The 25,464-nt window shown below is 36.6% G+C and overlaps 1 protein-coding gene across 1 annotated transcript in view; it reads left to right on the top strand.

Annotated features, from left to right (window-relative positions):
* The window catches only part of MRC2 (mannose receptor C type 2), a 94,130-nt gene that overhangs the window by 39,208 nt on the left and 29,458 nt on the right, over window positions 1–25,464 (top strand). The window contains exons 2-6 of the mRNA XM_031965911.1: window positions 15,209–15,616; window positions 17,033–17,206; window positions 17,806–17,970; window positions 22,675–22,788; window positions 23,419–23,565. Of these exons, the coding sequence (XP_031821771.1) occupies window positions 15,209–15,616; window positions 17,033–17,206; window positions 17,806–17,970; window positions 22,675–22,788; window positions 23,419–23,565 (1,008 nt within the window). The remainder of the gene's footprint in view (window positions 1–15,208; window positions 15,617–17,032; window positions 17,207–17,805; window positions 17,971–22,674; window positions 22,789–23,418; window positions 23,566–25,464) is intronic.

Genomic DNA, 25,464 nt, shown 5'->3' with positions numbered 1-25,464 from the left:
AAAAATTTGCCCCTAAAATGCATTTTTCCAGTTATGCAGTGGGCAGAATAGGGTTAGGGAAGTTATTTTGCAGTTGGGAACATTACATATATGAAATGATTAGAAAACACATAAAAATTACAACTCACATCTTTGGTTTACATAGAATTCCCTCCCTCCCCCACAATAATCTGTATGAGTTTTATTATTGCCATTATATGGATGAGAAAATCAAGGCCTAGGGATGTGAAGTCTTTTGCCCAGGGTTATCCAGTACTAAGTGACCCAGCAGAGACTCAAAACAAAGCCTATTGACTTTAAAATTAGGGTTCTTTCTATTTTGAACTCCAATTTTGTTTTAGCATTTGTTTTTGGTCCTGACCACTAATTTCATCTATATAGGGAACTTCCAATGGTAGAAACTCCTTCCACCATGCAGATTTTCAACTTATATGTAATTTACAGTCTTAATGACATTGCCTTGGTCAATTAACAGTTACTAGATAGTATATGAAGAGGAATAAAATAATAAGCATAATTGCACAAATTTTATAGCATAAAGTACACACATCAAGTACTAAAGGGATATGGTATATGAAAGAGATGAATGTAGGCCAGAATTAGTTGGGACTCTTAGGGAATATAGTAGATAAAGTGCTGAATTTAAAATCAGAAAGACCAGGGCCTCAGATACTCACAATATGCCTCTGGACAAGCCACTTAGAATCACTTTTTACAATGTAAATTTGAAATACTAATAATTCCTACCTCAAGTGTTGTTGTGTGGCTCATAGGAGATAATATATGCAAAACATCAAATCAATATTAACTCCTCCTAATTAAGATTGGCCTGTTAGAGGTGTAGTGGCAAGAATGTTGGAATTTTAGTCTGAGGACTTAGATTAAATCCTAGTTTTCTTTTTATGATTTGTGTGATTTTGGGACAGCTTATGAGCCTGCTTTGTTGTTCATTTTAGTCACATTATTTGGCGTTTTCTTGACAAGATACTGGAGTGATTTCTTTCTTCAACTCATTTTATAGATGGGGAAACTGAGTCAAACAGGATTAAATGACTTGACCAGGATCACACAGCTAGTAAGTGTCTGAGGCAGGATTTGAACTTAATAAGGGGAATCTTCCTGACTTCAGGTCTATCCCTAGCATTCTCTAGCTGCCCTCTGGGCCTGTTACTCATATGTAAAATGAGAGATCGGAAAAGATGTTCTCTGAAATCTTTTCTAGCTCCAAATTCTATAAACCTCTGAGGCAACTTGTGGTGAAAATTAATGGATATAGTTCAAGGAGGAGAGGTTAAAGATGTGAATGCTTGTACATTCAGTAAACGTGAGAGAAATTTAATTAAATGAATAAAGAGTTTAGAAGTTTGCAGGAGTTTAGAAGTTCCTTGTGGGAAGGGTTTATGTATTATATTTTCTATCACATAGCATTCAGCATGGAGCTGGATATGAGGTAGATGTTCAGATCCTGGGACAGAGATAGCAAGAATTTATGAATCTTGAGGGTTGGGGGGCACTTTGATTGACACGAAATAAAGGAGCTATAATACAAAATGATAAGAGATGAGGTAGGAAAGATCATGGTTGAAGAATCTTGAATTCTAGGCTGAGGAGATTATTTTATGTGTATGTGTATAAATATATATTTACATATATTATATTATATATATGTATGTATGTATAGGGCTGTGTATCATTGGATCATAGGCAGCCAAAATAGCCAAATCTGAGAACTAGAGATATAAAGGCAAAAAATAGTTTCTGCCTTCATGGAGCTTACATGCTAAAATGAAATATTGAACAGTGGCTATATAGGCATATATGCCTAAATATACATAACTGGGTATGATTCACGATAAGCTGCTCTGTCTAAGGTGTGATAAATAGAAATAATTGAGAGACAAAGTTTTGGGTAATCAATTTTATCGGTCATGGCCAGCAAATAGTTAACAAAAAGGGCTCATTGTCCTTTTTATAATCAAAGAGGAAGCATGGCCATTCTTGAGGTTTATATGCCCTTGGATGAGAGGTGTTCCAGCAAATGGCAATTTTGGTTGACAGTTAACAAGAGGGGACTTTACAAACAGAACTGAACTCACTCCCATAAAGGGTGGGGCTGAGAGGGACATCCTGTCACTCTTGGATAGAGAGACTATCCCTATACCTAGACCACCCCCTGTCCTAAGCAATCTAGGCAAAGGAGATGACCTCCAACCAAGCTTGAGTAAAATTCACCTTAGTTTGGAGATTCCTTGTAAGATATGATGAGAGGAAGTTTAATCTTCAGAGTCTGAGTTTTTTTAAATGAGGGCTCTAGCTGGCTCTCCTAAATTATTGGTTATTCCCCAAGGGTGCCTCATTCAGAATTGGTGCCTTTCAACAGGTCAGGCCGGGCTGGGTTGTTTCTGCTGATTCAGAGCCATTTTCAAGAGTTGGCCTGGGGATGAGATTGTCTCATTGAAAGCAGCTGTTCCCCTTGGCTTTTGTCCCAGCTGGCGGGCCAGCCACTTCTCCCCAGAATGACCCCTCACATCTGCATGCCCCAAGAGGCTTCACTCCTCAAGGACTCACTCTTCCCCTCCCAGAGCAAACCAGACTCTAGTATCTAAGGCTCTCTATCAATTGCTCCCAAGGCTCCCACTTTCTTGCCTAATCTTTCATACTTTTTGAAAACGGTCTCCCTCTCCTTCGAGAGATTGCTGTTTGCTGACCTTCACGCTTTCTCATGATCTAGCCTCTGTAACGTTGTCCTTCTCTGTTTCTCTATGCCTGTTACTTCCTTTAAAACTCAGCTCAAAACTCTCCTTCTTGGATGCTTTCAGTTGTATATTCTTTATTCCTCTAGCAATTGCATTTGTAGTACACATAGTATTCCTCTTATCCAGAAGTCTGACTTTCAGCAAACTCAATCATCTGGAAGACAGCCAGAAATCTGGAATCATATGATGCAGCACTCTGAACCACAGATAGCAGCCACAAAACAGACATTTTCCTTCCAGAACACTGGTTTTCTTTCCTCAAGGCAACTGTTTGTATAAGGGAATTTCCTTACCACCCCTTCATCCTCACTTCTGTTTTTTGGAAGACACATTGACAGCAGAAGTAATAGTTAAACAGAAGGCAAGAAACAAAAATACCTATAAAGAGCAGACGAAAAATACAGGAAGACTATGATCAGAGGCCATTTAGTGTAACATCAGACATTCCTACATACCCACTTACTGAATAGTAATTGATGTCAGGGAGTCAATTGACAAATATTTATTAAATATCTATTGAATGCCAGGCTCTGTTTGTAAAATGATGAACTTGAGTAATCATGGGATCAATCTAGAAGGATTTATTTAAGCTATTATATGCCAGACTAACTGGGATAGGCCTTAGGGATACAAGTATATAAATGAAACAATCCCTATTTGAAAGGTACTTACATTCCAAAGGGAGGCAATTTATAGCTATCTATCTGTATAAATATATACAGAGTGAAATACAAATCCATACAAAGTAATTAAATACAAGATAATATGGTAGGGAGAACACTAAACAGTTGGGGCATTAAATTACATTCAGTATCTTCTAAATAAAAAAGACAGAAATGTAAGCCATCATCTTAGAAAGATTTCTATCAAAAACAGGTAAAAAAAATTTTGGTATTTACAGGGATAAATTTCATTATCTTTGCATGTTGTAGTCAATATTTCTTCAGTAGCTTCATGCTTGAGTTCTCAGTCTCACAATTGATGATATCTAATATTTCATAGACAGAAGTTCTTAAACTTGGTTTCCAAGAACTTTTTTTTTTGAGACTAAGACTGTCTATTACACCTAGATTAGAAGTGCAATGATCACTCATGGTCCTATCTGATTACGGATTAGTTACGGGAACTTTAATATTTTCTCTTTTTCTGATCGGGATTGGGTTTTTGTTTTAAGTTTTATTGATGTGTTTTTCTTTTTACATTATGAACAGATTACTCCCACTCTTGTAACAAAGTAAAGCTAATAATACAGTGACCTCATTTGAAAGTGCACGCCACATTTCACATCTGTAGCAACTCCCTCACCCCTTCTCTGTTTAAAAAGAAATTAACAGAAATCTTATTTTCTTTGCCTCCCCTTGGGACTAAAAAAGAAAAACAAATTTCTTATAACAAATACGTAAAGCCAAGCAAAACAAATTCTCTGAGTATTATATATAAAAATGTATAATTTGTTATCCCACACCCCAAATCCATCACGTCTCTGGAATGAATAGCATATTTTACCATCTGTCCTCTAGAATCATGAATGGGCATTATGTGGATCATAGTTTGTAATGGGCTGAAGCTGAGCAGATGCACTGAGGTCCGAGCACTTAAGGCTAATTACCAATGGACAATATTCTATGCTTAAAAGAAAGAATGGCCCCGCCCACTCTCTGTGCAAGTTTAATGTATTGTATAGGCGATTGGGTAGATTTGGTAGGTGGAGTGTGAGAGCCAGAGGCACTGCTGGCCGGATTTGCGTCTAGATTGCTCTCACTTCTAATCGCCATTCCGCTTCATCTCCACAAAGAATAAAGATCAAAGACTTTCGCTTATCCTGATTTCTGCTGATTTTAAAATACCCTGGGTGCTAAATGTGGTCATCACAATAGTTCTTATAGTTGTTAAAATTGAGTACTTTTACAGTGTTGATGTTTTGGCATAATTTATTTTCCTGGTTCTGCTCATTTCATTTTCAGTTTATAAAAATACTCAAAATTGTTAATTTTTATAATATTGATGTGAGAGCTTAACACAGTGCCTGGCACACAGTAGGCACTTAATAAATGTTTATTGGTTGATTTGTGATGGTATAAATTGTTCTTAGTTCTGCTTGCTTCGTGTGATCAGCATTTTCTTAGTTTTCATTTTTTTGCCACCACAAAAAGAATTACTACAAATATTTTGTATGCATAGGACATTTTCTTCCCTTTTCTATCACTTTTGAATAAAGGTCCAAGAGTGGTCTAGTTGATTCAAAGATCATTTACTGTTGAATAACTTTTCTATTTAATTCTAAATCACTTAACTATTTATAAGTATACCACCTATGCATTAATGTGACCATTTTCCTATAGCCCATCAGCATTTATCATTTTTGTGATCATCTTTGCCATTCTGATGAGTGTGAGATTGAATCTCAGAATTGGCTTCATTTGTATTTCTCCAATTAGAAGTGATTTGGAACATTTCTCATTTGACTATAGACAGCCAAAGTTTTTTCCCTGGAGAACTGACTGCTTACCTTCTTCAAATGTTAGTTGGGGAATGTGTCTTTTCTTATAAATTTGAATCAGTTCCTTACATATGTTGGAAATGAAACTCTTTTCGGAGAAACTTCATGCAGAGATTCATCTCTATTGTTTCTGCATCTGCAGTTGTTTCCCCTTAAATCTTATTTTTATTAGATTTTCTTGTGCAAGTTTTAAAATTTTATATAATCAAAATTATTGATTTTTATTATTTGTGATCTTCTCTATTCCTTCTTTGCCCCTAGTTAGGCAGCCTGATGTTCCTTTGATGGGGGATGGAGAGGAAAGCCCTTACTATATTAGTGCTAGACAAAACTTGGCCACCCCATTGATTTTAGCCATATTGCAGTTCAAAACTCCTGAGTTCAAGAGATCCACTAGCTTCAGATTCTTCCAGTAGAAACAGTGATTACAGGCACATGTTATCATCCTTGGCCATGTACAGTATCATTTGATAGGATTCACCAGATTACCAAAAGTGTTTGTAACCCCCAACGAAGTTAAGAATTCATGTTATACAATGAAATGATTCAGGTCAGTTCCAATGGTCTTGTGATGGTGAGAGCCATATACAATCCAAAGAAAGGACTGGGAAGTGAGTGTGGATCATAACATAGCATTTTCACTTCTTTTGTTGTTGTTTGAATTTTATTTTCTTTCCCCTTTTTTTTCCTTTTTGATCAGATTTTTCTTGTGCAGCAAGATAATTGTATACATATGTATGCCTATATTGAATTTACATATTATTTTTATCATGTTTAACATATATTGGACTACTTGCCAGTTAGAGGAGGGGGTGAGGAGAAACAGGAGGGAAATTGGAACATAAGCTCAATTGGAATGCAAGAGTCAGTAGTGAAAACTTATCCTTGCATGTGTTTTGAAAATAAAAAGCTTCAATAAACAATAAAATAAAATGGTAAAGGAGAAGGATATGGCAAGTCATTCTAGTATCTTTGCCAAGAAAACCCTTTGACAGTGTAGTCCATTGGGTCACATGTTGTACATGACTGAATGATTGAACAGTAATTTGTTACCTATAATTTGTACATTTGTATGTGGAAATTTATGTACATTTTAATGTAGAAATCTGAGGACATAAGTTTAATTTAACACTTTTTTCTTAAAAAAAAAAAAAACGAAAACCCAAATTTTGGTTCTACAAATGCTTTTTTTATAATACCCCTTTGAGGTACAGGTTGCAAAGGTTATTACAGAATCTTTTCCATGTCATGGAAGTTAGGGACATGGGTCTCCTGTGATATGGAAAATCTACATAAAACTTTTTGGTCTTCCCTTTATCCCTGATTAAGAAACCTGAGTTATTATGACATTAAAAGATAAAACTTGTTGATATTATGCAGTACTATACATATATTTTATGCATTTCTTAGATTTCTAAATTTTTTCCATGTCCTCTATTGGCCTTTGTGTGTCATTTGCTGCTTACACAAAACTCCTCTAAAGTTTCCATTAAAATTTTTTAATATCATTTTTATTGTTTTCTTTTTTCTGGTTATATATGTACACTAATTTTTTTTAAAATGCACATTTCTTTATGAATCATGTTGGGAGAGAAAAATCAAAAGCAGAAAAAAAGTGAACATAGCATATGTTGATTTACATTCATTCTTCATAGCTCTCTCTCTCAGGATTCAGATAGAGTTTTCTGTTCAAAATTTATTGGGATTTCCTTGAATCACTGAATCGCTGAGAAGAACCAAAACTTTTATAGTTGATCATCACACAATCTTTCTGTTACTGTGTACATTATATTCCTGGTTCTGCTTGTTTCTCTCAGCATAAGTTTGTATAAATTTTTCTAGGCCTTTCTATAATCAGCTTGTTCATCAATTTTTAGAACAATAATATTCTATTACTTTCATATATGATAACTTATTCAGCCATTCCCCAGTTGATGAGCATCTATCTACTCATTTTCCATTTCTTTACCACCACAAAAAGAGCTGCTGCAAACACTTTTTGCACATGTGGGTCCTTTTCTGTCCTTTAAGATTTCCTTGGAATATAGATCCAGTTGTGGTACTGCTGGATCAAAGGGTATGCCCAGTTTTATGGTCCTTTGGGCATAGTTCCAAATTGCTCTCCAGAATGGCTAGATTATTTTACATTTTGACTGACAATGTATTAGTGTCCCAGTTTTCCCACATGCCCTCCAACATTTGTCATTATCTTTTTCCTTTATCTTAGACAATTCCATTTAATTTCATATGCTGATCTGTGATATTTTGAAACTATGCTGGGGAAAGTCATAATGTGAAAGAGATAACTTGTATTCTTATTGTGTGGTGAAATGGAAGTTGGGGGACTGGGGTATTAAATGACTTGCCCATGAGGTTACTCCCATAGTCACATGGCTAGTGTCAGAGGTGGAAATAAAAATCTGCCTTTCTCATTCCATAACAACAGATGATTGCCCAACGTAGCACCATATGCAATGCTTAGTAAATGTTCATGAAAAGTTGTCCTCCTAGATCCTTCTGAGACAACCCACTTCTATGGCTACTTTGTGTCAATCCCAGAATTTAGCAGATACTTATTTATAGTAAGAACTTAAATATTATATCTCTGATTTAATCCTGCCCTAATCCTGATCTTTCTTTTATCACAGTCATTAGGGGAAGCCTTGTCACTGGTCTCTTCTTCCTAAAATTATCTTCTATATTCTTATTTACATGTTGATATTTGACAATAGAATATTAGGCAAGAACTGTTTTTTCTTTTGTCTTTGTATTCTAAGCACTTAGCTCAATATCTTGTACTTTGTAGATGCTTAATAAATGCTTTTTAAAAATGTTGTATTTATTATTATAAACTTGACAAACATGAGCAAGAATTAACATTTCTGTATACAAAAAACAGAAACCCCTCCTGAAACTTTGAATCTTTAATGTGTATAATTATTTCTTCTTCTTCTTCTTCTTCTTCTTCTTCTTCTTCTTCTTCTTCTTCTTCTTCTTCTTCTTCTTCTTCTTCTTCTTCTTCTTCTTCTTTTCCTTTTCCTTCTCTTTCTCCTCCTCCTCCTTCCTCTTCTTCTTTTGTTCAATATTTTAAATTTAACATGGTAGTTTCAATACTTTGCTACTTATCTGGGTTCCCTTTTGAACTCCTTTCTCTTCACTCTCATTTCTTCAATTTTCCTCAACCCCAATCTTCCCCCCAAAACTCTCTCATAACAAATAAGCATAGGTGAGAAAAACAAATCCACACATTAACCATGTTTAAAAATGTACATTTCATTCTGTGCCTCTAAACGCATCACCTCTTCACCAAAAGGTTAGTTAACATGTTCTAATATGAATTTTGTGGAGTTTTTACTGGTTGTTACATAGATCTTAACTCTTTCACAATTGTTTTCCTTTACAATGTATTAATCTCATAAATTGTTCTTATTATAACAAAATATTATTGTTCTCTTTGCATCAGCTTATACAGCTTCCCAAGTTTCTCTGCATCCTCCCCTTTCAGATTTTTTATAGCACAATAACACCACAGTGCATTTACATATAAAAATTGGTTTAGCCAATTCCTAATTGATAAGAACCTATTTTGTTTCTATTTTTTTTTGCTACAATAAAAAGTGTTGCTATAAATACATGCATCCTTTCCCTCTTTCTTTGTATTAATCTAGTAATTTTATCTCTAGGTTGAAGAGTATGTGCAGTGTATTCACTTTAGGGGTATAGTTCCAAATTGTTTTCTTGAACAGCTGTACCAATTCAAAGCTCCACCATCAACGCATCTGTGGTCCCTGAAACAATTGCTATTTCCTTGCCTATTATCTTTATCAACCTTTTGGGGTATAATTCCAAATTGCTTTCTAGAATAACTGTACCAATTCAAACAACAATGCATCTGTTGTCCCTGACAATTGTCATTTCCCCTTTTTATTATCTTTATTAATCTGATGAGTATATAGTAAAACTTCAGACTTGTTTTTATTTGCATTTCTCTTATTAGTATTTGGAGCATTTTTCATAATATTATGAACTTGACAAATATTATTAAAACATGAACATTTACTGTCTCTATGCTAATGATTCTCAAAGCTATCTAACTTGCCCTTTCTTCTCTGTTGACCTCCAAGCTCACATCTCAAATATTTCAAATACTGCAGAGAAGTCAACAAGTATGAAAACTGAAAAAAAGCTGTTGAATTTAGTGTTTAAGACAAATTTCAGTGGAATGGTAAGGTTGAAGCTGAATTATAACTTTTAAGAGGGGAATAAAAAGAGAGAAAGTAGAGATATCTAATATAGATGACCTTTCCAGGGAGTTTATCCACAAAGGATAAAAAAGATATAGGATGATAATTATTGAGATGGAAGGAACAAGTAAGGATTTTCTGAGGATAGGTGAGACATAGGTATGTTTGTAGGCAATAGGGAAATAGACAGGGAGAGATAGAGAAGGGATGACAGGGTACAATTTGTTGAGAAAAATGGATTTCAATGGGATTGCTTATAAAGGTAAAAGTATTAATTTTAATAAGGCTTTCTCTTTGTGTGAGATAAGTAAAGGAAGAGAGAATGGCAAAAAAAAAAAAAAACATTTACCATGTGCCAGGACTATGTTAAGTGCTTTACAATAATCATTTCATTTGGTCTTTTCAATAACTCTAAGAAAAAGGTGCTATTATTATTCCTAATTTACATATAAAGAAACTGAGGCAAACAAAATTAAAGTCATTTGTCCAGAGTTACAGAGCTAGAGACCAGATTTGAATTTAAGTCTTGCTGAGTCCAATCCTAGCACTCTATCCACTGTGCTACATTCTGAGGAATAGGGGATAAGGGAGAATTCACAGCAAACGGTCTTGATTTTTTTTTTCTGTAAAATGTGAGCTGGGAGGGTGATAGTGGGAGCCATGGGAAGTTTGAAGAGGGCTAAAAAGGTTTGGAAGAACAGCTGTGGAGAGTGGGATAGTGAGTTGATAAGGGAGGTGTGGAAGGATTGCCTAATGGTAGTGGAGCTGTGTAATATACATTTTTAGATTCAGTCAGAATGATTGCATAATTTTCTCCACTTTTATTCAGCAGCTTGGTGGCAGCAGATGGTGGGAGCAATCCAAGGCTAAGCCTTGATGGGTACAGATAAGGTGACAAGAGACTCAAGACAATAAAACAGTGTAGTGTTGAGTTGATTCACTAAAGGATCAAAAGGAGAAAAAGAGGAAAGGGTCCAGTTCATGAAAGAGGGCATGAGAGAGAATTAAGAGATCAAAGAATTGGAGATCATGGTATGGATTAAGAGCAGGGTTTGGTAAGGGAAGGCAGAGAACTAGTGGATTATGGTTAGGTAAGGAAATTTTGAAATTCTTGAACATGGAGGTGGTACATTTATGGGGGATGGCAAGCCATCTAGGGTATAATCCTGTGTGTGGCTAAATTAGAGTGGAGAAGTAAGCCATGGGAAGTAAGTTGAAAAACTGAATTAAAGTCTTTAAAGAACAATCTATATGTATGTTGAGGTCCTCTAATATAAAGGCAGGAGTTGCAGAGAAGAGAAAACTTGTGAGCTGGGAATCAAACTCATTGAGGAAGGAAAAGAAGTAATTTAGAAAAAAAACAGCTACCAGATTTTGATTGATTGGTAGATATTAATTTCAGGGCAACTAGGTAGCATAGTGGATAGTGCAGAACTTTAAGTCAAAAAGACTCCTCTTCCTTAGTACAAATCTGACTTTAGACACTAGCTGTGTGACCCTGGCCAAGTCACTTAACCCTGTTTGTCTCAGTTTCTTCATTTGTAAACTATGTTGGAGAAGGAAATGGCAAAGGGTTCAAGTATCTTTGCTAAGAAAACCCCAAATCAGGTCACAAAGAATTAGACATAACTGAAACAACTATGCAAGAACAGTAAATATGAATTTCATAAATATAAAAAGAGGAGAAATTAGAGTGATAGGACCAGGGAGCCTGGAAGTGACAATGAGGAACAAAGAGTATTCCAAATCTCTTTCCTTGATCAGTGAGCCCAGGGGAATTGTATGAAGAATGCAGCAGGTACTAGAAAGAGTGGCCAGGGACTTTGTCATAAGGAAGAAGTCAGATTTCACTGACTGCTAAGAGATGGGAGGAGTAGGAAAGGAAAAGATTTAGGATGAAAGGAAGTTTGTTGCCTATGAAACAGGAATTCCAAATATATCTAGGTTAGGTATCTTTTTGGAGTTTATTGTAGCATATGGGGTGAGATGTTGGACTAAATCTAATTTCTCCTAGACTGCTTTCCAATTTTCCTAGCTGTTTTTGTGGAATGGTTAGAGATCTTGGATTTATTTAATACTATGCTATTCTATTCAATTGCTTCTAGGTCCCTAATCTGTTTCACTGATCAACATTTCTATTTTTTAACCAGTACCAAAGATTTATTATGATTACTACTTTTTAAATATAACTTGAAATCTTGAACTGCTAGTCCCCCTTTCCCATTTTTCCCCATTATTTTCCCAGATTATTGAATTTTTGTTTCCAGTTCAATTTTGTAATTTTTTTTTCTGGTTCAACAAAAGAACCCTCTGGTTATTTGATTAGTATGGAAATTAATATATAAGTTAATTTAGATAGTATTTTCATTTTTATTATATCAGCATAGCCCAACCATGAGCAATTAAAATCTGTAATTATTTAAATCTATATTTCTATAATGAGTGCTTTGTGGTTGAATAGCTTGTATAATTTCTGAATATGTCTTGCTAGCTGGACTCCCACACATTTTGTACATTCTATAATGGATAAATGGAAATTATTTTTTTGGTTTCTTCTGAAAGGACGTAGCTATATACAAGTGGTAATCACTGCAAAAATATCCAAAGAAAGTATTAGTAAAGAAACTACATAATGAGATTGTATTTTGTTTTTATTTTTTAGTCATGTTTGATATTGGCAGATTAGGTAATAATTTATCTATTTTATTAGTTTTTTTTCCTTCAAAAAACTCCAGCTCTTGGTTTTATTTTTTATAAATAAAGTGTTTTTCAGTTTTTTTTTTTAATTTTATCTCTTCTCTGATTTCAAAATGTTTATTTTATGTATTTGGGTTTTTTGATTTGTTGAGCTTTTCTAATTATCTTAATTTATGATCAATTCGTTAATTTTTTCTCTCCTCTGTTGATGAAAGTGTTTAAAGATATAGAATTTTCTCTAATGATGATTTTGGCTGAAATGCAAGTTTTGATATATTGTCTCCTTGTTGTTCTTTTCCTTAAGGAAATTAGCTATTTTTGCATGATTTATTCTTTGATTCACTGGCTCTTTAGGATTAAATTACCTTTTCTCCATTTAAGTTTGAATCTTTTCTTCAAATAATCTTTACTGAGTATATAATACATATATATATATATATATATATATATATATAATTTTTTCATTGCGGCCAGGTTGTGTTTAATATTTTCCCTTTTTTATATTGTTTGTAAGAGGATTTTGCTTTGCACATGACTGATTTTTGTAAAAGTGTCATGCACAGCCATGAAATATGTATATGCCCTCCTATTCTTATTTAGCAATTACCTGTGATATATTCTCACTTTTTTCCCTCTGAGGCAATTGAGGGTTAAGTGACTTGCCCAGGGTCACACAACTAGGAAGTGTTAAGTATCTGAGATCAAATCTGAACTCAGGCCCTCCTAACTTCAGGGCTAGTGCTCTATCCACTGCACTAGCTGCCCCTATTCTTACTTTTAAACAGTTCTATTACAGATCCTTATCATTATTTTTTAAATTTTTTATGTTCTTTTTATGTTTGTCAAGGTCCAAAAGGGAAATATTAAGTTTCTTAACTACTAGGGTTTTGCTATTTATTTCCCCTTTTAAGAAAAAATTTCAAGTATTTAGATGCGATGCCATTTATTACATTTTTACATTAAATATTTATATTATTTTATTATTTATAATACTCTGTAGTATAATACAATTGTCTCTTTTAATCATACCTTTACTGTTTATTTAATCATACCTTATTTAAAATCATGATTTTTATCTCTTGCCTTTTAAAAATCATCTAGTGCATAAATTCTGCTCTAGGCCTTCATTTTAATTCTCTGTGAATCTTTATGTTTCAAATGGGTTGCTTACAAACAGAATATTGTTGGGGGTTTTTTCCTAATCCATCTGCTACCAACATGTATTTTGTGGATAAACTTATCCCATTTATAATCATTATGATTGTAGATTGAATATTTTCTTTTGTCATATATCATATATCCTTTTTCTTATATTTTTTTTTCTGCTTTTGCTTCTGACTTCCCCCACCTCTTCTTAAAAGAAAACAATAATGAAGAAGAAGAAAAAGAGGAGGAGGATGGAAAAAGAGAAGGAATTTACCTGATAGTGTGTGTATGACCTTCCTTTATCTGGTTCAGATAAGAGTGAGGGTCATTAGATGCTTGTTCCTCTCATTTTATCCTCATTATTTGAATACTCCTTTAGTGAATTCATTTTATATGCTTTAAAAAATCCTCTTCAGATAATTTCTGCAGTTTTTGTGGGCAGCCAGACTTTTCTGTGACTCCTCATCTTGCTATCTTAACCACAAGTCAATTGTTTTTTTGAATCGAATACTGTCATACTCAGAAAGCCACATCTATATTTTATCATATGGAGCAATCAGATTGGAGTCATAGATCCTCTGGGGAGGGGAGGAGGAGGAGGGAAGTGGTTTTGATGCTGACCTCCTTGGAGCCCCAGTCTAAAATGTCCAGTTTTATCTCTGGGAAGGTTCTCTGAAAGCAGCTGGTATTTTTCCCTTTCTTTGGTCTCAGGCTCTTTTCCTACCCCCTGCAGAGGGACATTTTCCATTAATCCATCATTGACCTTGAAGGAACTTTTGACTTCTAAACAAGTCCCTGGAGAAGGCCTTGGGCAGTCCTGGTGAGTTCAGTTGTGGTTTGTGGGATGAGACAAGAGAAGGAATGTGAGAAAGATTGAGGGACAAAGCACAGCCAGGACGAGGTCTGGCTACTGAGGTCACTCTCCTAAGTGGTCTGCTTAGTCCTATCCAATGAATACTGTTTGAGGACTGAAGAAAAGGATATTAGAGTTGTAGTTATTCAAACCCTGACTTCCATATTGGTGCCAAAGCCTCACAGGAAAGGTGATCTCACATCACAGAATACCAGAGTTGAAAGAGATTTAGAGATTACCAGTCTAAATCACACCCCTTCCCCAGAGTTCATTTTAATATATATATATCAATTTTTTAAACTAGCCAGGTTCTTGAATTGATCATCAGTTACCTTCCTATATAACACTCTATTAAACAAAAAACATTTAAGCAAAATTGACAAAGCAACCATGTTTGATTGTATAAGCAATATTTTCCATCTCATTATGAATGTGTGTTTGGTTCTCTGGGACTAAACTTGTTTATTATGATTAATGTGAGTACAGCTGCCTTTTTAGTTGTTTTCATTTATATTATTTAAGCCATTGTATATTGTTTTCTTCATTCAGTGTCACTTTCTATTAAGTCTTCTCATGTTTTCCGAATTTTTTTGAATTTGAATTTATTTTATGTTCTTCATTTCTTATGGTGCAATAATATTACATTATATGCAGAGGCTGCAATTTGTTCAAACCCTTTCATCTTACAAATGAGGAGAAAAAATGACTTTTTCAAAGTCATACTGTTTTGTAGATGGCACAACAACTATTTTAACCCAGGCCTTCTTACTCTCAGTCTATCTCCCTTTCTATGACATCCTGGGATTTGGAGCTGAGGAGTGTCCTGATGAAAGCAGTACTTATGGATATGTCTGTGGATGTTGTGTAAGGTGGAATAGAGAAGGGAGAGAGAGAAAGAGAAGAGGCTGAGAGGTCAATTAAGAGGTTCTTTCATAGACAAAGTCATAGAATGATGTCAATGAGGATTAATAAACAGGATTTTTAATGCCTCATTTTCTGCCTTCTTTTCTAGAGCCCAATATCTTCCTGATCTTCACTCATGGGCTACAGGGTTGTTTGGAAGCCCAGGAAGGACAGGTTAAGGTCACACCAGTCTGCAATACCAGCCTACCTGCGCAACAATGGAAATGGGTCTCCCGCAACCGTCTCTTCAACTTGGGCGCCATGCAGTGCCTGGGCACAGCCTGGCCTGGGGCCAATACAACCACAGTCACATCCTTGGGCACCTACGAGTGTGACCGAGAGGCCCTGAGCCTGCGCTGGTACTGCCGGACCCTGGGGGACCAGCTGTCTTTGTATCTGGGGGGCCAGACGGGGAACACCTCCAAGACCACCGTTTCTGATCGTGGAGACCAGACAAGAGGCAATCAATGGCGCATCTATGGAAGTGATGAGGACCTGTGCTCCGTACCCTACTATGGTGAGGGGGCCTGGGAAGGGTAGCACATCCCAAAGAGTGTGTGGACAGGTGTGAGCAGGCCCGAGGTGGGAGCCAACTGGAAAGGCCCTTTGAGTGAAGATTATTCCCTCCTGGTGCTGTGGGCCCTGGTTCTAGTAAAATGTTCCCTAAGTAGCACTTTACGCTTATTTCCCAAATAATAATAATTCACATTTATATAGCACTCTAAAGGTAGCAAAGCTTTTTTTTCATATGCTGTCTCATTTGATCTTCACAACAATCCTATATCGTTGTTGTTGAAGCATTTTAGTTGTATCCATCCTTCATGACCCCATTTGAGGCTTCCTTGGCAAAGATACTGAATTGCTTTGCCATTTTCTTTTCTAGTTTATTTTACAGATGAGGAAACTGAGGTTAAGTAGGGTTAAGTGTTTTGCCCAGGTCACACAACTAGGAAGTGTCTGAGGATGAACTTGAACTCTGGTCTTCCTGACTTTAGGTCTGGTGCTCTGTCGTTACTACTCTAGGTGCTATTATTATTTCCATTTTTATTTGAGGGAATCAACTTAGAGAGATTAAGCAATTAGCTCAGGATCACAGAGATACTAGCCTGAGTTGAGAATTAATCCAATTTCAGCCTTCTTTCTGCTATGCTATGCTGCTTTTTCCAAAGTATTTTATTTATGTCCATCTTATTTTATTCTTTCCTATGAGGTTAAATAAAGCCACTTTCATCTCCATTTTACAAATGAATAAATGGAGGCCCAGGCTTGTTAGCTAACATATTGAGTTAGTGGAAGAGCTGAATCTGGTTGGCTTGAGTACCAGAACTCTTCCCACTAGGCAATCTTCCTCCTCATTCCTTTCTTAAGACCACGTGGGTTCTGAAATAGGTGCCCTGGCTGGTGAAGTTGGGGGAAGGGTATAATAAGAGAAAATGGGTCCCTAGGGTAGAAAGGCTTGAAAGGAGTTGCCTTTCAGTCGTCTTTCATCTTGACCCTTCCTTAGACCTACACCTAGGGTAGTCTGTCTGTCTGTCTGTCTGTCTGTCTGTCTCTATCTCTCTGTCTCTCTGTCTCTCTGTCTCTCTGTCTCTCTGTATGCACACACACACGTATATATACAAGCTCTTTGGGGAGTAGGGTCAGATCCTTTTCGTTCCTTTCTTGTCTCTGCTAGTGCTTCCCAAGCATGTGAAAATTGGGGAAAAATACTGGGAAAAGCAGATCTTTTTTCTTCCCCCATCCCACTTCTTTCCCATCACCTCTTAGACATCCAGTGTTTCTACTTGTGATGTGATGGTGAGCTGGGGGCAGGCAATGGGCTGCTCACTGATAGCCCCAACTCCCACTGGCTGTAGTGTGGGGGTGTAGGAAATTATTTTGGTGCCCTAATAATGAGCATTTTGGCCCCTCTGCCCTCCTCCTTCCCCTACAGAGATCTACACAATACAAGGAAATTCCCATGGAAAGCCTTGCACCATTCCCTTCAAATACGACAATCAGTGGTTCCATGGGTGCACCAGTACCGGCCGAGAAGATGGACACCTCTGGTGCGCCACTACCCAGGATTACGGCAAGGATGAGCGGTGGGGCTTCTGCCCCATCAAGAGTGAGTGCTGCTTCGCCCTTTCCCCAGAAAGTAGGGAGGGGAAATAGTGGGGGTGGAGGAAAAGGTCTGAGGGGAGTAATCAATAAACTTGCAGATGAGGGCTGGAAAGGCTAGAAGGGGTCTGGGAGTCTATTGAGAGGTAGGGTGGAGGAAAAAGTTGAGGGTCTGGGAAATTAGTATTGGAGAAAGATTTTCCTGGTGGATTTGTCGGGCCTGTGTGAGATAATTATTCTATCTTGTCAGTGTCCATCACCACCATCTATCTGGGCAGTGCCTTATAACTTTGGAGCTTGAAACAACAGAAATTCTTAAATTTTTTTTTGACCATAGACCTCTGATAGTCTGGGTAAAGCCTATGGATCCTTCTCAGGATAAACATGTAAAATAAAATATATAGGCTTACCAAAAAACCCAAGTGCATTGAATGAAATATGATCATCAGTATTTATCAACTTAAAAAAATGTTCAGAATTTTTGGAATAGGCAGTTGAGGGTTAGTACATAGCACCAGGGGTTCTCACTCATACCATGGTCACTTGGTACTACATGGTGTCTTTTCAGAGCTCCCTCCCCTCCCTTCCTCTCTACCACTATTCCAGGTAACGACTGTGAGACTTTTTGGGACAAGGATCAGCTGACAAACAGCTGCTACCAGTTTAACTTCCAGTCTACACTCTCCTGGAGGGAAGCCTGGGCCAGCTGTGAGCAGCAGGGAGCTGACCTACTGAGCATCACTGAGATCCATGAGCAAACGTACATCAATGGTGAGTGAGACCAGGAGGGGGAAGGGGAACAGCAAACAGGATGTTCAGGAGGACTTTTGGTGGGCAAGAACTAAGGTGCAGTGGAAAGAAGTGCATTTGGGGTCTTTGGAGGGTTCCAGATAAGGGTATTAGTAAATGTTTAATCACTAATTCTCTAAGGGGGAAAAATACCTTCCTTGTGCTTTTTTTCTCCTCAATGCATGTCACATATTTTCTTTGTGAGTGTACTTTCCTCTACTTGTGGTTTTCATTTGGGATATTTTTTGTAACTTAATTTGCTGTACTGTTTATTAAAAATTGATTATTTTGATCCAATGTATTCTATGGTTTTGTAAAACTAAACATATCAGTGGGGACTCAAGATTTTTGATTTTGAGTGAATAATGGAAAGGTTATTCTCTTTGGAAGAGAAAAAGAGAAGGAAATTAAAAGCTAAGTAGTTCTACTTTCTCTTGTCAGTTATTTTTCTGTCATCTACCCAAATCAGTCATCCTAACCCTTCTTTGATTTTTCTCTTTTCCCAAATATAGCTTTAAAACAAAACAAAACAAAATAATTTTTATTACTCTCCTGTTTCTCCCCAACTTTGGCATATTCTAAGCTTTAGTTTTATAGGACAATGACATGTTCATATATTTATCTTCTGTCACTGCTTTTGTTTTCCATCTTCTGTGAATATCTTTTAAATTTTTTTAAAATTAAAATTTAAAATTAAATACAAAATAAGAAAAAGCAAAATAGAAAAAAGGAGGCAGAAAAAAGGGGAAAAAAGACTGTCATGTGCCCTATTTAGTTCCCTATTTAACTCATTCTCAATGTGAGTAGTTTTTCAGAACTATCAGCTCTCCTTCCCCTCTGTATTGGTTCTTCCTCTGCACCTCAATCAGAGAGCATAATTATTATTTTTCCTTTTTCCCAGATGATTTTGCTTTTTAGAATTAGATCATACAGAGCTCTGTCCCAATCATCTTTCTTTTGGACTACTGAATTACAGATGTCAGTCTTTGACATATAGTTTACATTTCCTTGTATAAAAACATAAACAATTTGTCATTATTGAGTTCCTTAGAATTAGTTGTTTTTTTAAATTAAATTTTGATGTTGGCTCTTGTACATTAAATTTTCTATTGAGCTCTGATTTGCTTAAGATAAAATCTTGAAAATCATTGAATATCCTTTTTTTTTGTTGTTGTTCAATCTTATTGCTTAATTTTGCTGGATATAATTTTTACAAAATCTTTTGATTGTTGCCATTTATTATTCCAGGACCTGCGGTCTTTTGTTGTGGCTGCTATAAAGCTTGTACAATTTTAATTGTAACTCTAGAATATTAGAATTTTTTCTTTGTTGTTGTTTTTTGCTGAGGCAATTGTGATTAAGTGACTTGCCTAGGGTCACACAGCCAGGAAGTGTTAAGTGTCTGAGGCTAGATTTGAACTCAGATCTTCCTGACTACAGGACTGGTACTCTATCCACTGTGCCACCTAGCTGCCCCTTCTTTGTTGTTCCTTGTAAAATTTTCTCTTTGAGTTTTAAAATTTAGCAAAAATGTTCTCATGTATTTTTCTTGTAGGAGCTCTTTGAGGAGTGATTGGTGAAATTTTTTTTTCTATTTCTAATTTCTCCTCTTGTATTTCTACAGGACAATTTTCTTTGATTATGTTTTGTGTTATTATGTCAATATTCTTTTTTTGATCATAGCTTTCAGATAGCCCAATTATTCTTGGTCTGTTCTCCAGATTTTTTGTTGTTGTTGCTGTTGTTTTATCTTCTCTTCTATTTTTTCATTTTTTATATTTTGTTTTGTTATTTCATGGTCTCTTATAGCTTCATTGGCTTCTCCTTGTCCAATTCTAATTTTCAAAAAATTATTTTCTTTAAGACTGGATCTTTTCTAATTTTCTGACTTCATTTTTATTCTTTTCTTGTTTTTTCTTGGATGGTTCTTATTAATTTTTAAAAGATTTTCCTCATTCTCTCTAATTTGATTTTAAAAGTCTTTTTTGAGTTGTTCTATAAATTCTTTCTGAGCAGATGCTATTTAATATTATTCTTTGGGATAGAAGACACATTTTTTTTTAACTTCACTGTCCTCTGAAGATGAACCCCAGTCTTCTCTATTTCCATAGTAAGTTTCTATGGATTTTTTTCTTTGCCTACTCTTTTTTAAATAAGAATTTAATGAGAGTATAACCATCTATAATCCTGAGGTAAAATGCATTTCAGTACCTCTGGCTTCCCTTTAGCTCTCCCCTCTGACTTGGAACACCAAAATAAGAACTTCACCCTCCTGTAAGTGCCTACAGCCAGCAGCATCCCTGCTCCACCACTTTTGCACTCACTAGCTGTGCTAGTTCCTTCTTACCAGGTCATGTCTCAGAATCACAGTAGAGGTTCCCTCAATCTTCCTGGACTCAAATCCACAACTCTTCAGATGGTAAAAGTGGAAGGTGAAAATTCTTGTGGTTCAGGCTAAAGCTACCTCTGAACCCAGCTAGCCCCAGGGCTCCCTGCTTGCTGTTTCTATAAAGCTAGCCTGGAAGTGTTTACACTTCATACTGGTTAAACCTCATTCCTGGGGTCTTTATTTGAGGTTTTCTTGAGGTGTCCCAGGAGATCCCCTGTTCTGCCCCAAGTCTTGTTATTCATTGGCTATGTTTTCTCTGAGGTACAGTTTTCTTTTGTTTATGAGGGAAATCTGTAGAGCTTGGAATTTTCTGACCTACTCTGCCATCTTCCCAGAATCTTCTCCCTCATATACTTTTAAGTTTAATCTTCAGTATTAGAATTTTTCCAACGGTTTCGATAATCAAAAAGAACATAAATCAAGCTCTAATTTTTAGAGTCTGCATATTTCTGTTGTGTAAATACTCATGTTGAAAATTTAACAAGGGGGTCTCTCAATTTAATAAGAGATGATTGCAGCACATCCCTGGTATCAGAATATCTTTTGTTTGAGTATATGTAGGAAGATAAATGAACCATTGAATTGTTGAAGGCAGTTTGATAGAGGAAAGAAGGGTAAGGTTCTCAAAGGTATGACTACTGTCATATATATATATATATATTTACTTAATGCTTCAGTGGGCTGTGGTATGTTAACTCCCTCTACCAAATGCAGATCATAACCAGTGTTTAATAATCATAGTGGGGACACTGTACCTATGATTTCGTTGGTATAGGGCAGTGGATCTCAAAGTATGGTCTAGGGATTGATGGGGTCTCCAAGACACTTTCAGGGGGTCTGTGAAGCCAATACCATTTTCATAATAAGTTGTTCTATTTTCTAAGATGGTAAAATCAATAGATATAATCCACATAAAACAAAGGCTGTTTGGGAGCCATCTTCAAAAAAAAATTAAGAGTATAAAGGGAACTTGAGACCAAAAAATTTGAAAACTGCTATTATAAGAAATGGGGTAGCTAGATGGCACAATGGTTAGAATGCCAGGCCTGGAGTCAGGAAAACTCTTCCTCAGACATTTACTAGCTATGTGACCCTGGGCAAATCACTTAAACTCAGTTTCCTCATCTGTAAAATGGATCAGAGAAGGAAATGGCAAACCACTCTAATATTTTTGCCAAGAAAACTCCAAAAGGGATGAATAGTCAGACATGACTAAAAATGATTGAATAAGAAGTATAGTGAAATTCTATCTTCTAGTGTAGATCAGTACCTTCTTTTTAGCTTAAATAGTTTTCAAGGGTTGTCTAGATCAATGACAGATGCTAATTTGCCCAGTATCTCAAGCTATGCAAACATGGTACTTGTCCAAGTCTTCTTGGCTAGAGGTCAACTCTCTGTCCACTGTTCTTTGCTCCTAATAATTATGATGGCTAGCATTTATATAATGCTTTTAGATATGCAAAGGCTTTTCAATATTATCTCCTTTGATCTGCAAGATGGGTATGTTAGCTTAGTAGAGAAGTTAGAGGGAATTTTTTTGAGGTTGGAGTTGATTGATGTGCCCAAAGTTTGATTAAGTATAGTGAGACAAATCCCAGGCTTTCCTGATTCCAGGACCAGCAGGCTGTTGTCATATAATCTTACCTACTTTACTGATAATCCACATAAAAATGAACAATAAAGCAGAAGAAAATCAGAAAAAATATAACCTTAAATTCTAAATTGTTTTGTAGTTTGCTAAAAGGAAATGTTCCAATATGTTGGCAATGCGGCAATAATGTAACGCTGTAGGTAATAATAGCAACAATATGGACAGGCAGCCTGACATAATAGATAGGGCTCATGGCGTGACTCTGAGAAAATTATTTGACCTCTCAGTTCTCTCTTATAACTCTCTAAAAGTCAAAATTGAAGAACTAATGCAGGACAATGTCCATAGACATTGATAGGAGGGGTTGTCCATAACCTGGAACAATCTACACTGACCAGAAATAATAATAATAATAATAATAATAATAATAATAATAATAATAATAATATACATGATGCTGTTGCTGATAATGGTGATAATGTGCTTGGGATTCCTTTTGAATTTTTCTTCCATTTGTGAACATGAACTTTATTTTGGTTGTTTTTTTCCCAGATGGATGTATCTTTTTCCTATTGCTGTATAGCCTTTGCATTTGTGACTTGTATATAGTAGGAAATTTTGTTGTTATTAATTCCTATTTTTTCCCCCGTCCCTCTTTTCCTTTTCTCTTTCTACTTCCTTTTTCTTTCTTTGATCTTATGTCTAGGGCTACTCACCGGCTATAGTTCTACCCTCTGGATTGGACTTAATGACCTGGATACCAATGGTGGCTGGCAGTGGTCTGATAACTCTCCCCTCAAGTATCTTAACTGGGAAAGCGGTAAGGTTTCAGACTTCCACATCCATCAGGCATGTAGGATTTCCTGAGTGCCAAAGAAAGTACCTTTATTGTCAGATCTATTCTCTCTTCCATGTAGGCAATAACCTAAGGGTATCTAGATCTAGATGAGCAGCTGGAGATATAGTGGGTGGAGAGCTGGACCTAGAGTTAGGTAGAGTTAAGTTCAAATCCCACCTGCTACTTTTTAACTGTGTGATCCTGGGTTAGGCAACCGAGGAGGAATTGGCAGGAGGAACAGTGTGGATTCTATCGGGTTGGTTTAGGGGATAAAATGCCCTGAGGACACTGAATCTAGGAGCTAGCTGTATTCTCCAGAATTCATGAACAATTTGGCCTAAACTGGTTTGGGGGAAACTGTCACTCTCTTTCTGTTCCTTAACTTGGAGATATGGAATCTGATGGTGATGGGGTTGGTGGAGAGGTGAGCTCTTCCCTTCCTGGGGCTCACACTCTCTCCCCTCTCATCTACTTCCTTCCCCCTCCCTCCCCTTCTTTTCTCTTCTTTACCCTTCTTTTCCCTTCCCTCTTTGCCCCTCTTCTTCCCTTTTCTTCTCTCTCTTCCCTTCTATTCCTCCCTCCCTCCCCACTGTTTCATTCTCTCTCTCATAGATCAGCCAGACAACCCCAGTGAGGAGAACTGTGGGGTGATCCGGACAGAGTCATCTGGTGGTTGGCAGAACCGTGACTGCAGTATTGCTCTGCCATATGTGTGTAAGAAAAAGCCCAATGCTACAGTGGAGACCTCCCTACAGCCTGGTGAGCATGGATTTAATAGAAAGGAAAGGGTTGGGGTAGCTCCCAGGGGTGGCCAAGGTGGTAATGGGCCAATGCCCGCAGCTGACCCTATCTCTGCCTTCCCTGGGCTCTTGTTCTTTCTCCTCTTGAGGGCTTTGGAGCTTGGCTGTCTTGCTGACAACCACCACACCCAACCCTAATGGGCAGCCCTGAATAAATGAATGAATTAAAAAGCATTCTGTGCATGTCTCAAGGGTGGAAAAATCCATTATTAACTTGGTTCAACTGGCAATGGAATTTTTCCAAAAGAATTTTCATACTAGAAAACAGAAGAAAAAACTACAAATACACACAAGCATAGACGCCGATATATTTTCTAGAGAACAGATTTCTAATCCTGTGTTAATCCAGGGGTCTCATGATCTCTTTCCTAATGCTGTCAGAGTTCATTCATGTCAAACCTTAATGCTCTCCCTAATGGCAGTATCCATACCCTTCTTGCTCCTCTTCCTATCCTCTTCTCACTGGATGCTTCTTATTCCTTTTCGGTGATTAGAACCTCCTTCCTCTAGTTTTCTATATTGTTCCCCTCTCAGGAACTATCTCTCTAATTTAATGGCTAGTAACATATTGAGATGGACAACACAGGATAAGGTCTCCTGGTCCCCAGCTTCTATTTTCCTCTCCCAAACTGTTTTTTTGCTCAAGATAGGTTTGGGTGTTTTCTATTTCTTCTCTTGTAAGAGCTTCTATCCTTAGTTATGTTCCCAAATCTTATGTTTCACTTGGGCTCAGCAGCTACTCTTTCTTGGCCCTGTCACTTTTCTGTGAAGGTGGATGATGTAGATGTAGATGCATCACTTCTCTTCCTGGAAGTTTTGCCCATATTCCTGCCCCATTCTCTAAGTTTTTCCCCCTTGCATCTAACCCAAGGTCTGCAAACTAAGAACTGTAGTTTTTTGCAATTTGTTTGCAAAATGTTCCCCATTATTAACATCATCACTCACATTTCTAGAGGAGGTTTTCAAAGAACTTTATGCACATAATCTCATTCATGTACCTTTCTATATAGACTTTTAAGACTTAGAAAGTGCTTTCCTTGGAATAGCCCTGGAAGGTCTATAGGGCAGAGACATTAGAATAAGAGATCCTTGGTTCAAATTCCCCCTCTATCTCTTACCACCAGGCAAGTCACTTACCTTAATTGAACCTCACTTTCCTCATCTGTAAAAATAAGGAGTTGGATTAGGTACTTTCAGAGAGCTCTTTCAGCAATAGAACTATGTCCCATAAATAATTTACAAAGTTGGCAGTTGAGGCTTGAAGAAGTTTATTTTCTATTGATCAGCTTCAATTTATCTTGTCTATAACTGTTTTGTACGTAGTTTTCTGCATGTTATCTCCCCCATTAGATTGAGATTTTCTTGAATTTAGGGATTATCTTTTGCTTTTCTTTGTATTCTCAGCATTTAGAACAGAGCTAAGCACATAGTGGGTATTTAATAAAAGCTTATTGATTGCCTATCTAGAAGTTAAATAATTTGTATGTGTTGTACAATTAATCCTGGCAGAGCTAGGGTTCAAATTCAGTTGCCAGTAAAAGAAAGAAAGAAAAAAATAACTTTATGACATTACAATTGTTCAAAATGTGGAATGACATGTCTGGGGGTTGTTGTGGGGGTTGGGATGCCAAAACTAGGGGCATGAGGTGGTGCTATAATGTACAGAGCACCAAGCCTGGTATCAAGAGGACTCATCTTTCTGGGTTTAAATGTGACTTCAGATACTTACTAGCTGTGAGACCCTGGGCAAGTCACTTAAACTTAATTTCACTTACACTTAATTTCTTCATCTATATAATGGGCTAGAGAAGGAAATGGTAATGCATTCAGTATCTTTGCTAAGAAAACCCTAAATGGG

Source organism: Sarcophilus harrisii, chromosome 4 (genome assembly GCF_902635505.1).
Source record: "Sarcophilus harrisii chromosome 4, mSarHar1.11, whole genome shotgun sequence".
Classification (NCBI taxonomy): domain Eukaryota; kingdom Metazoa; phylum Chordata; class Mammalia; order Dasyuromorphia; family Dasyuridae; genus Sarcophilus; species Sarcophilus harrisii.
This window is presented reverse-complemented; position numbering and strand designations above follow the sequence as displayed.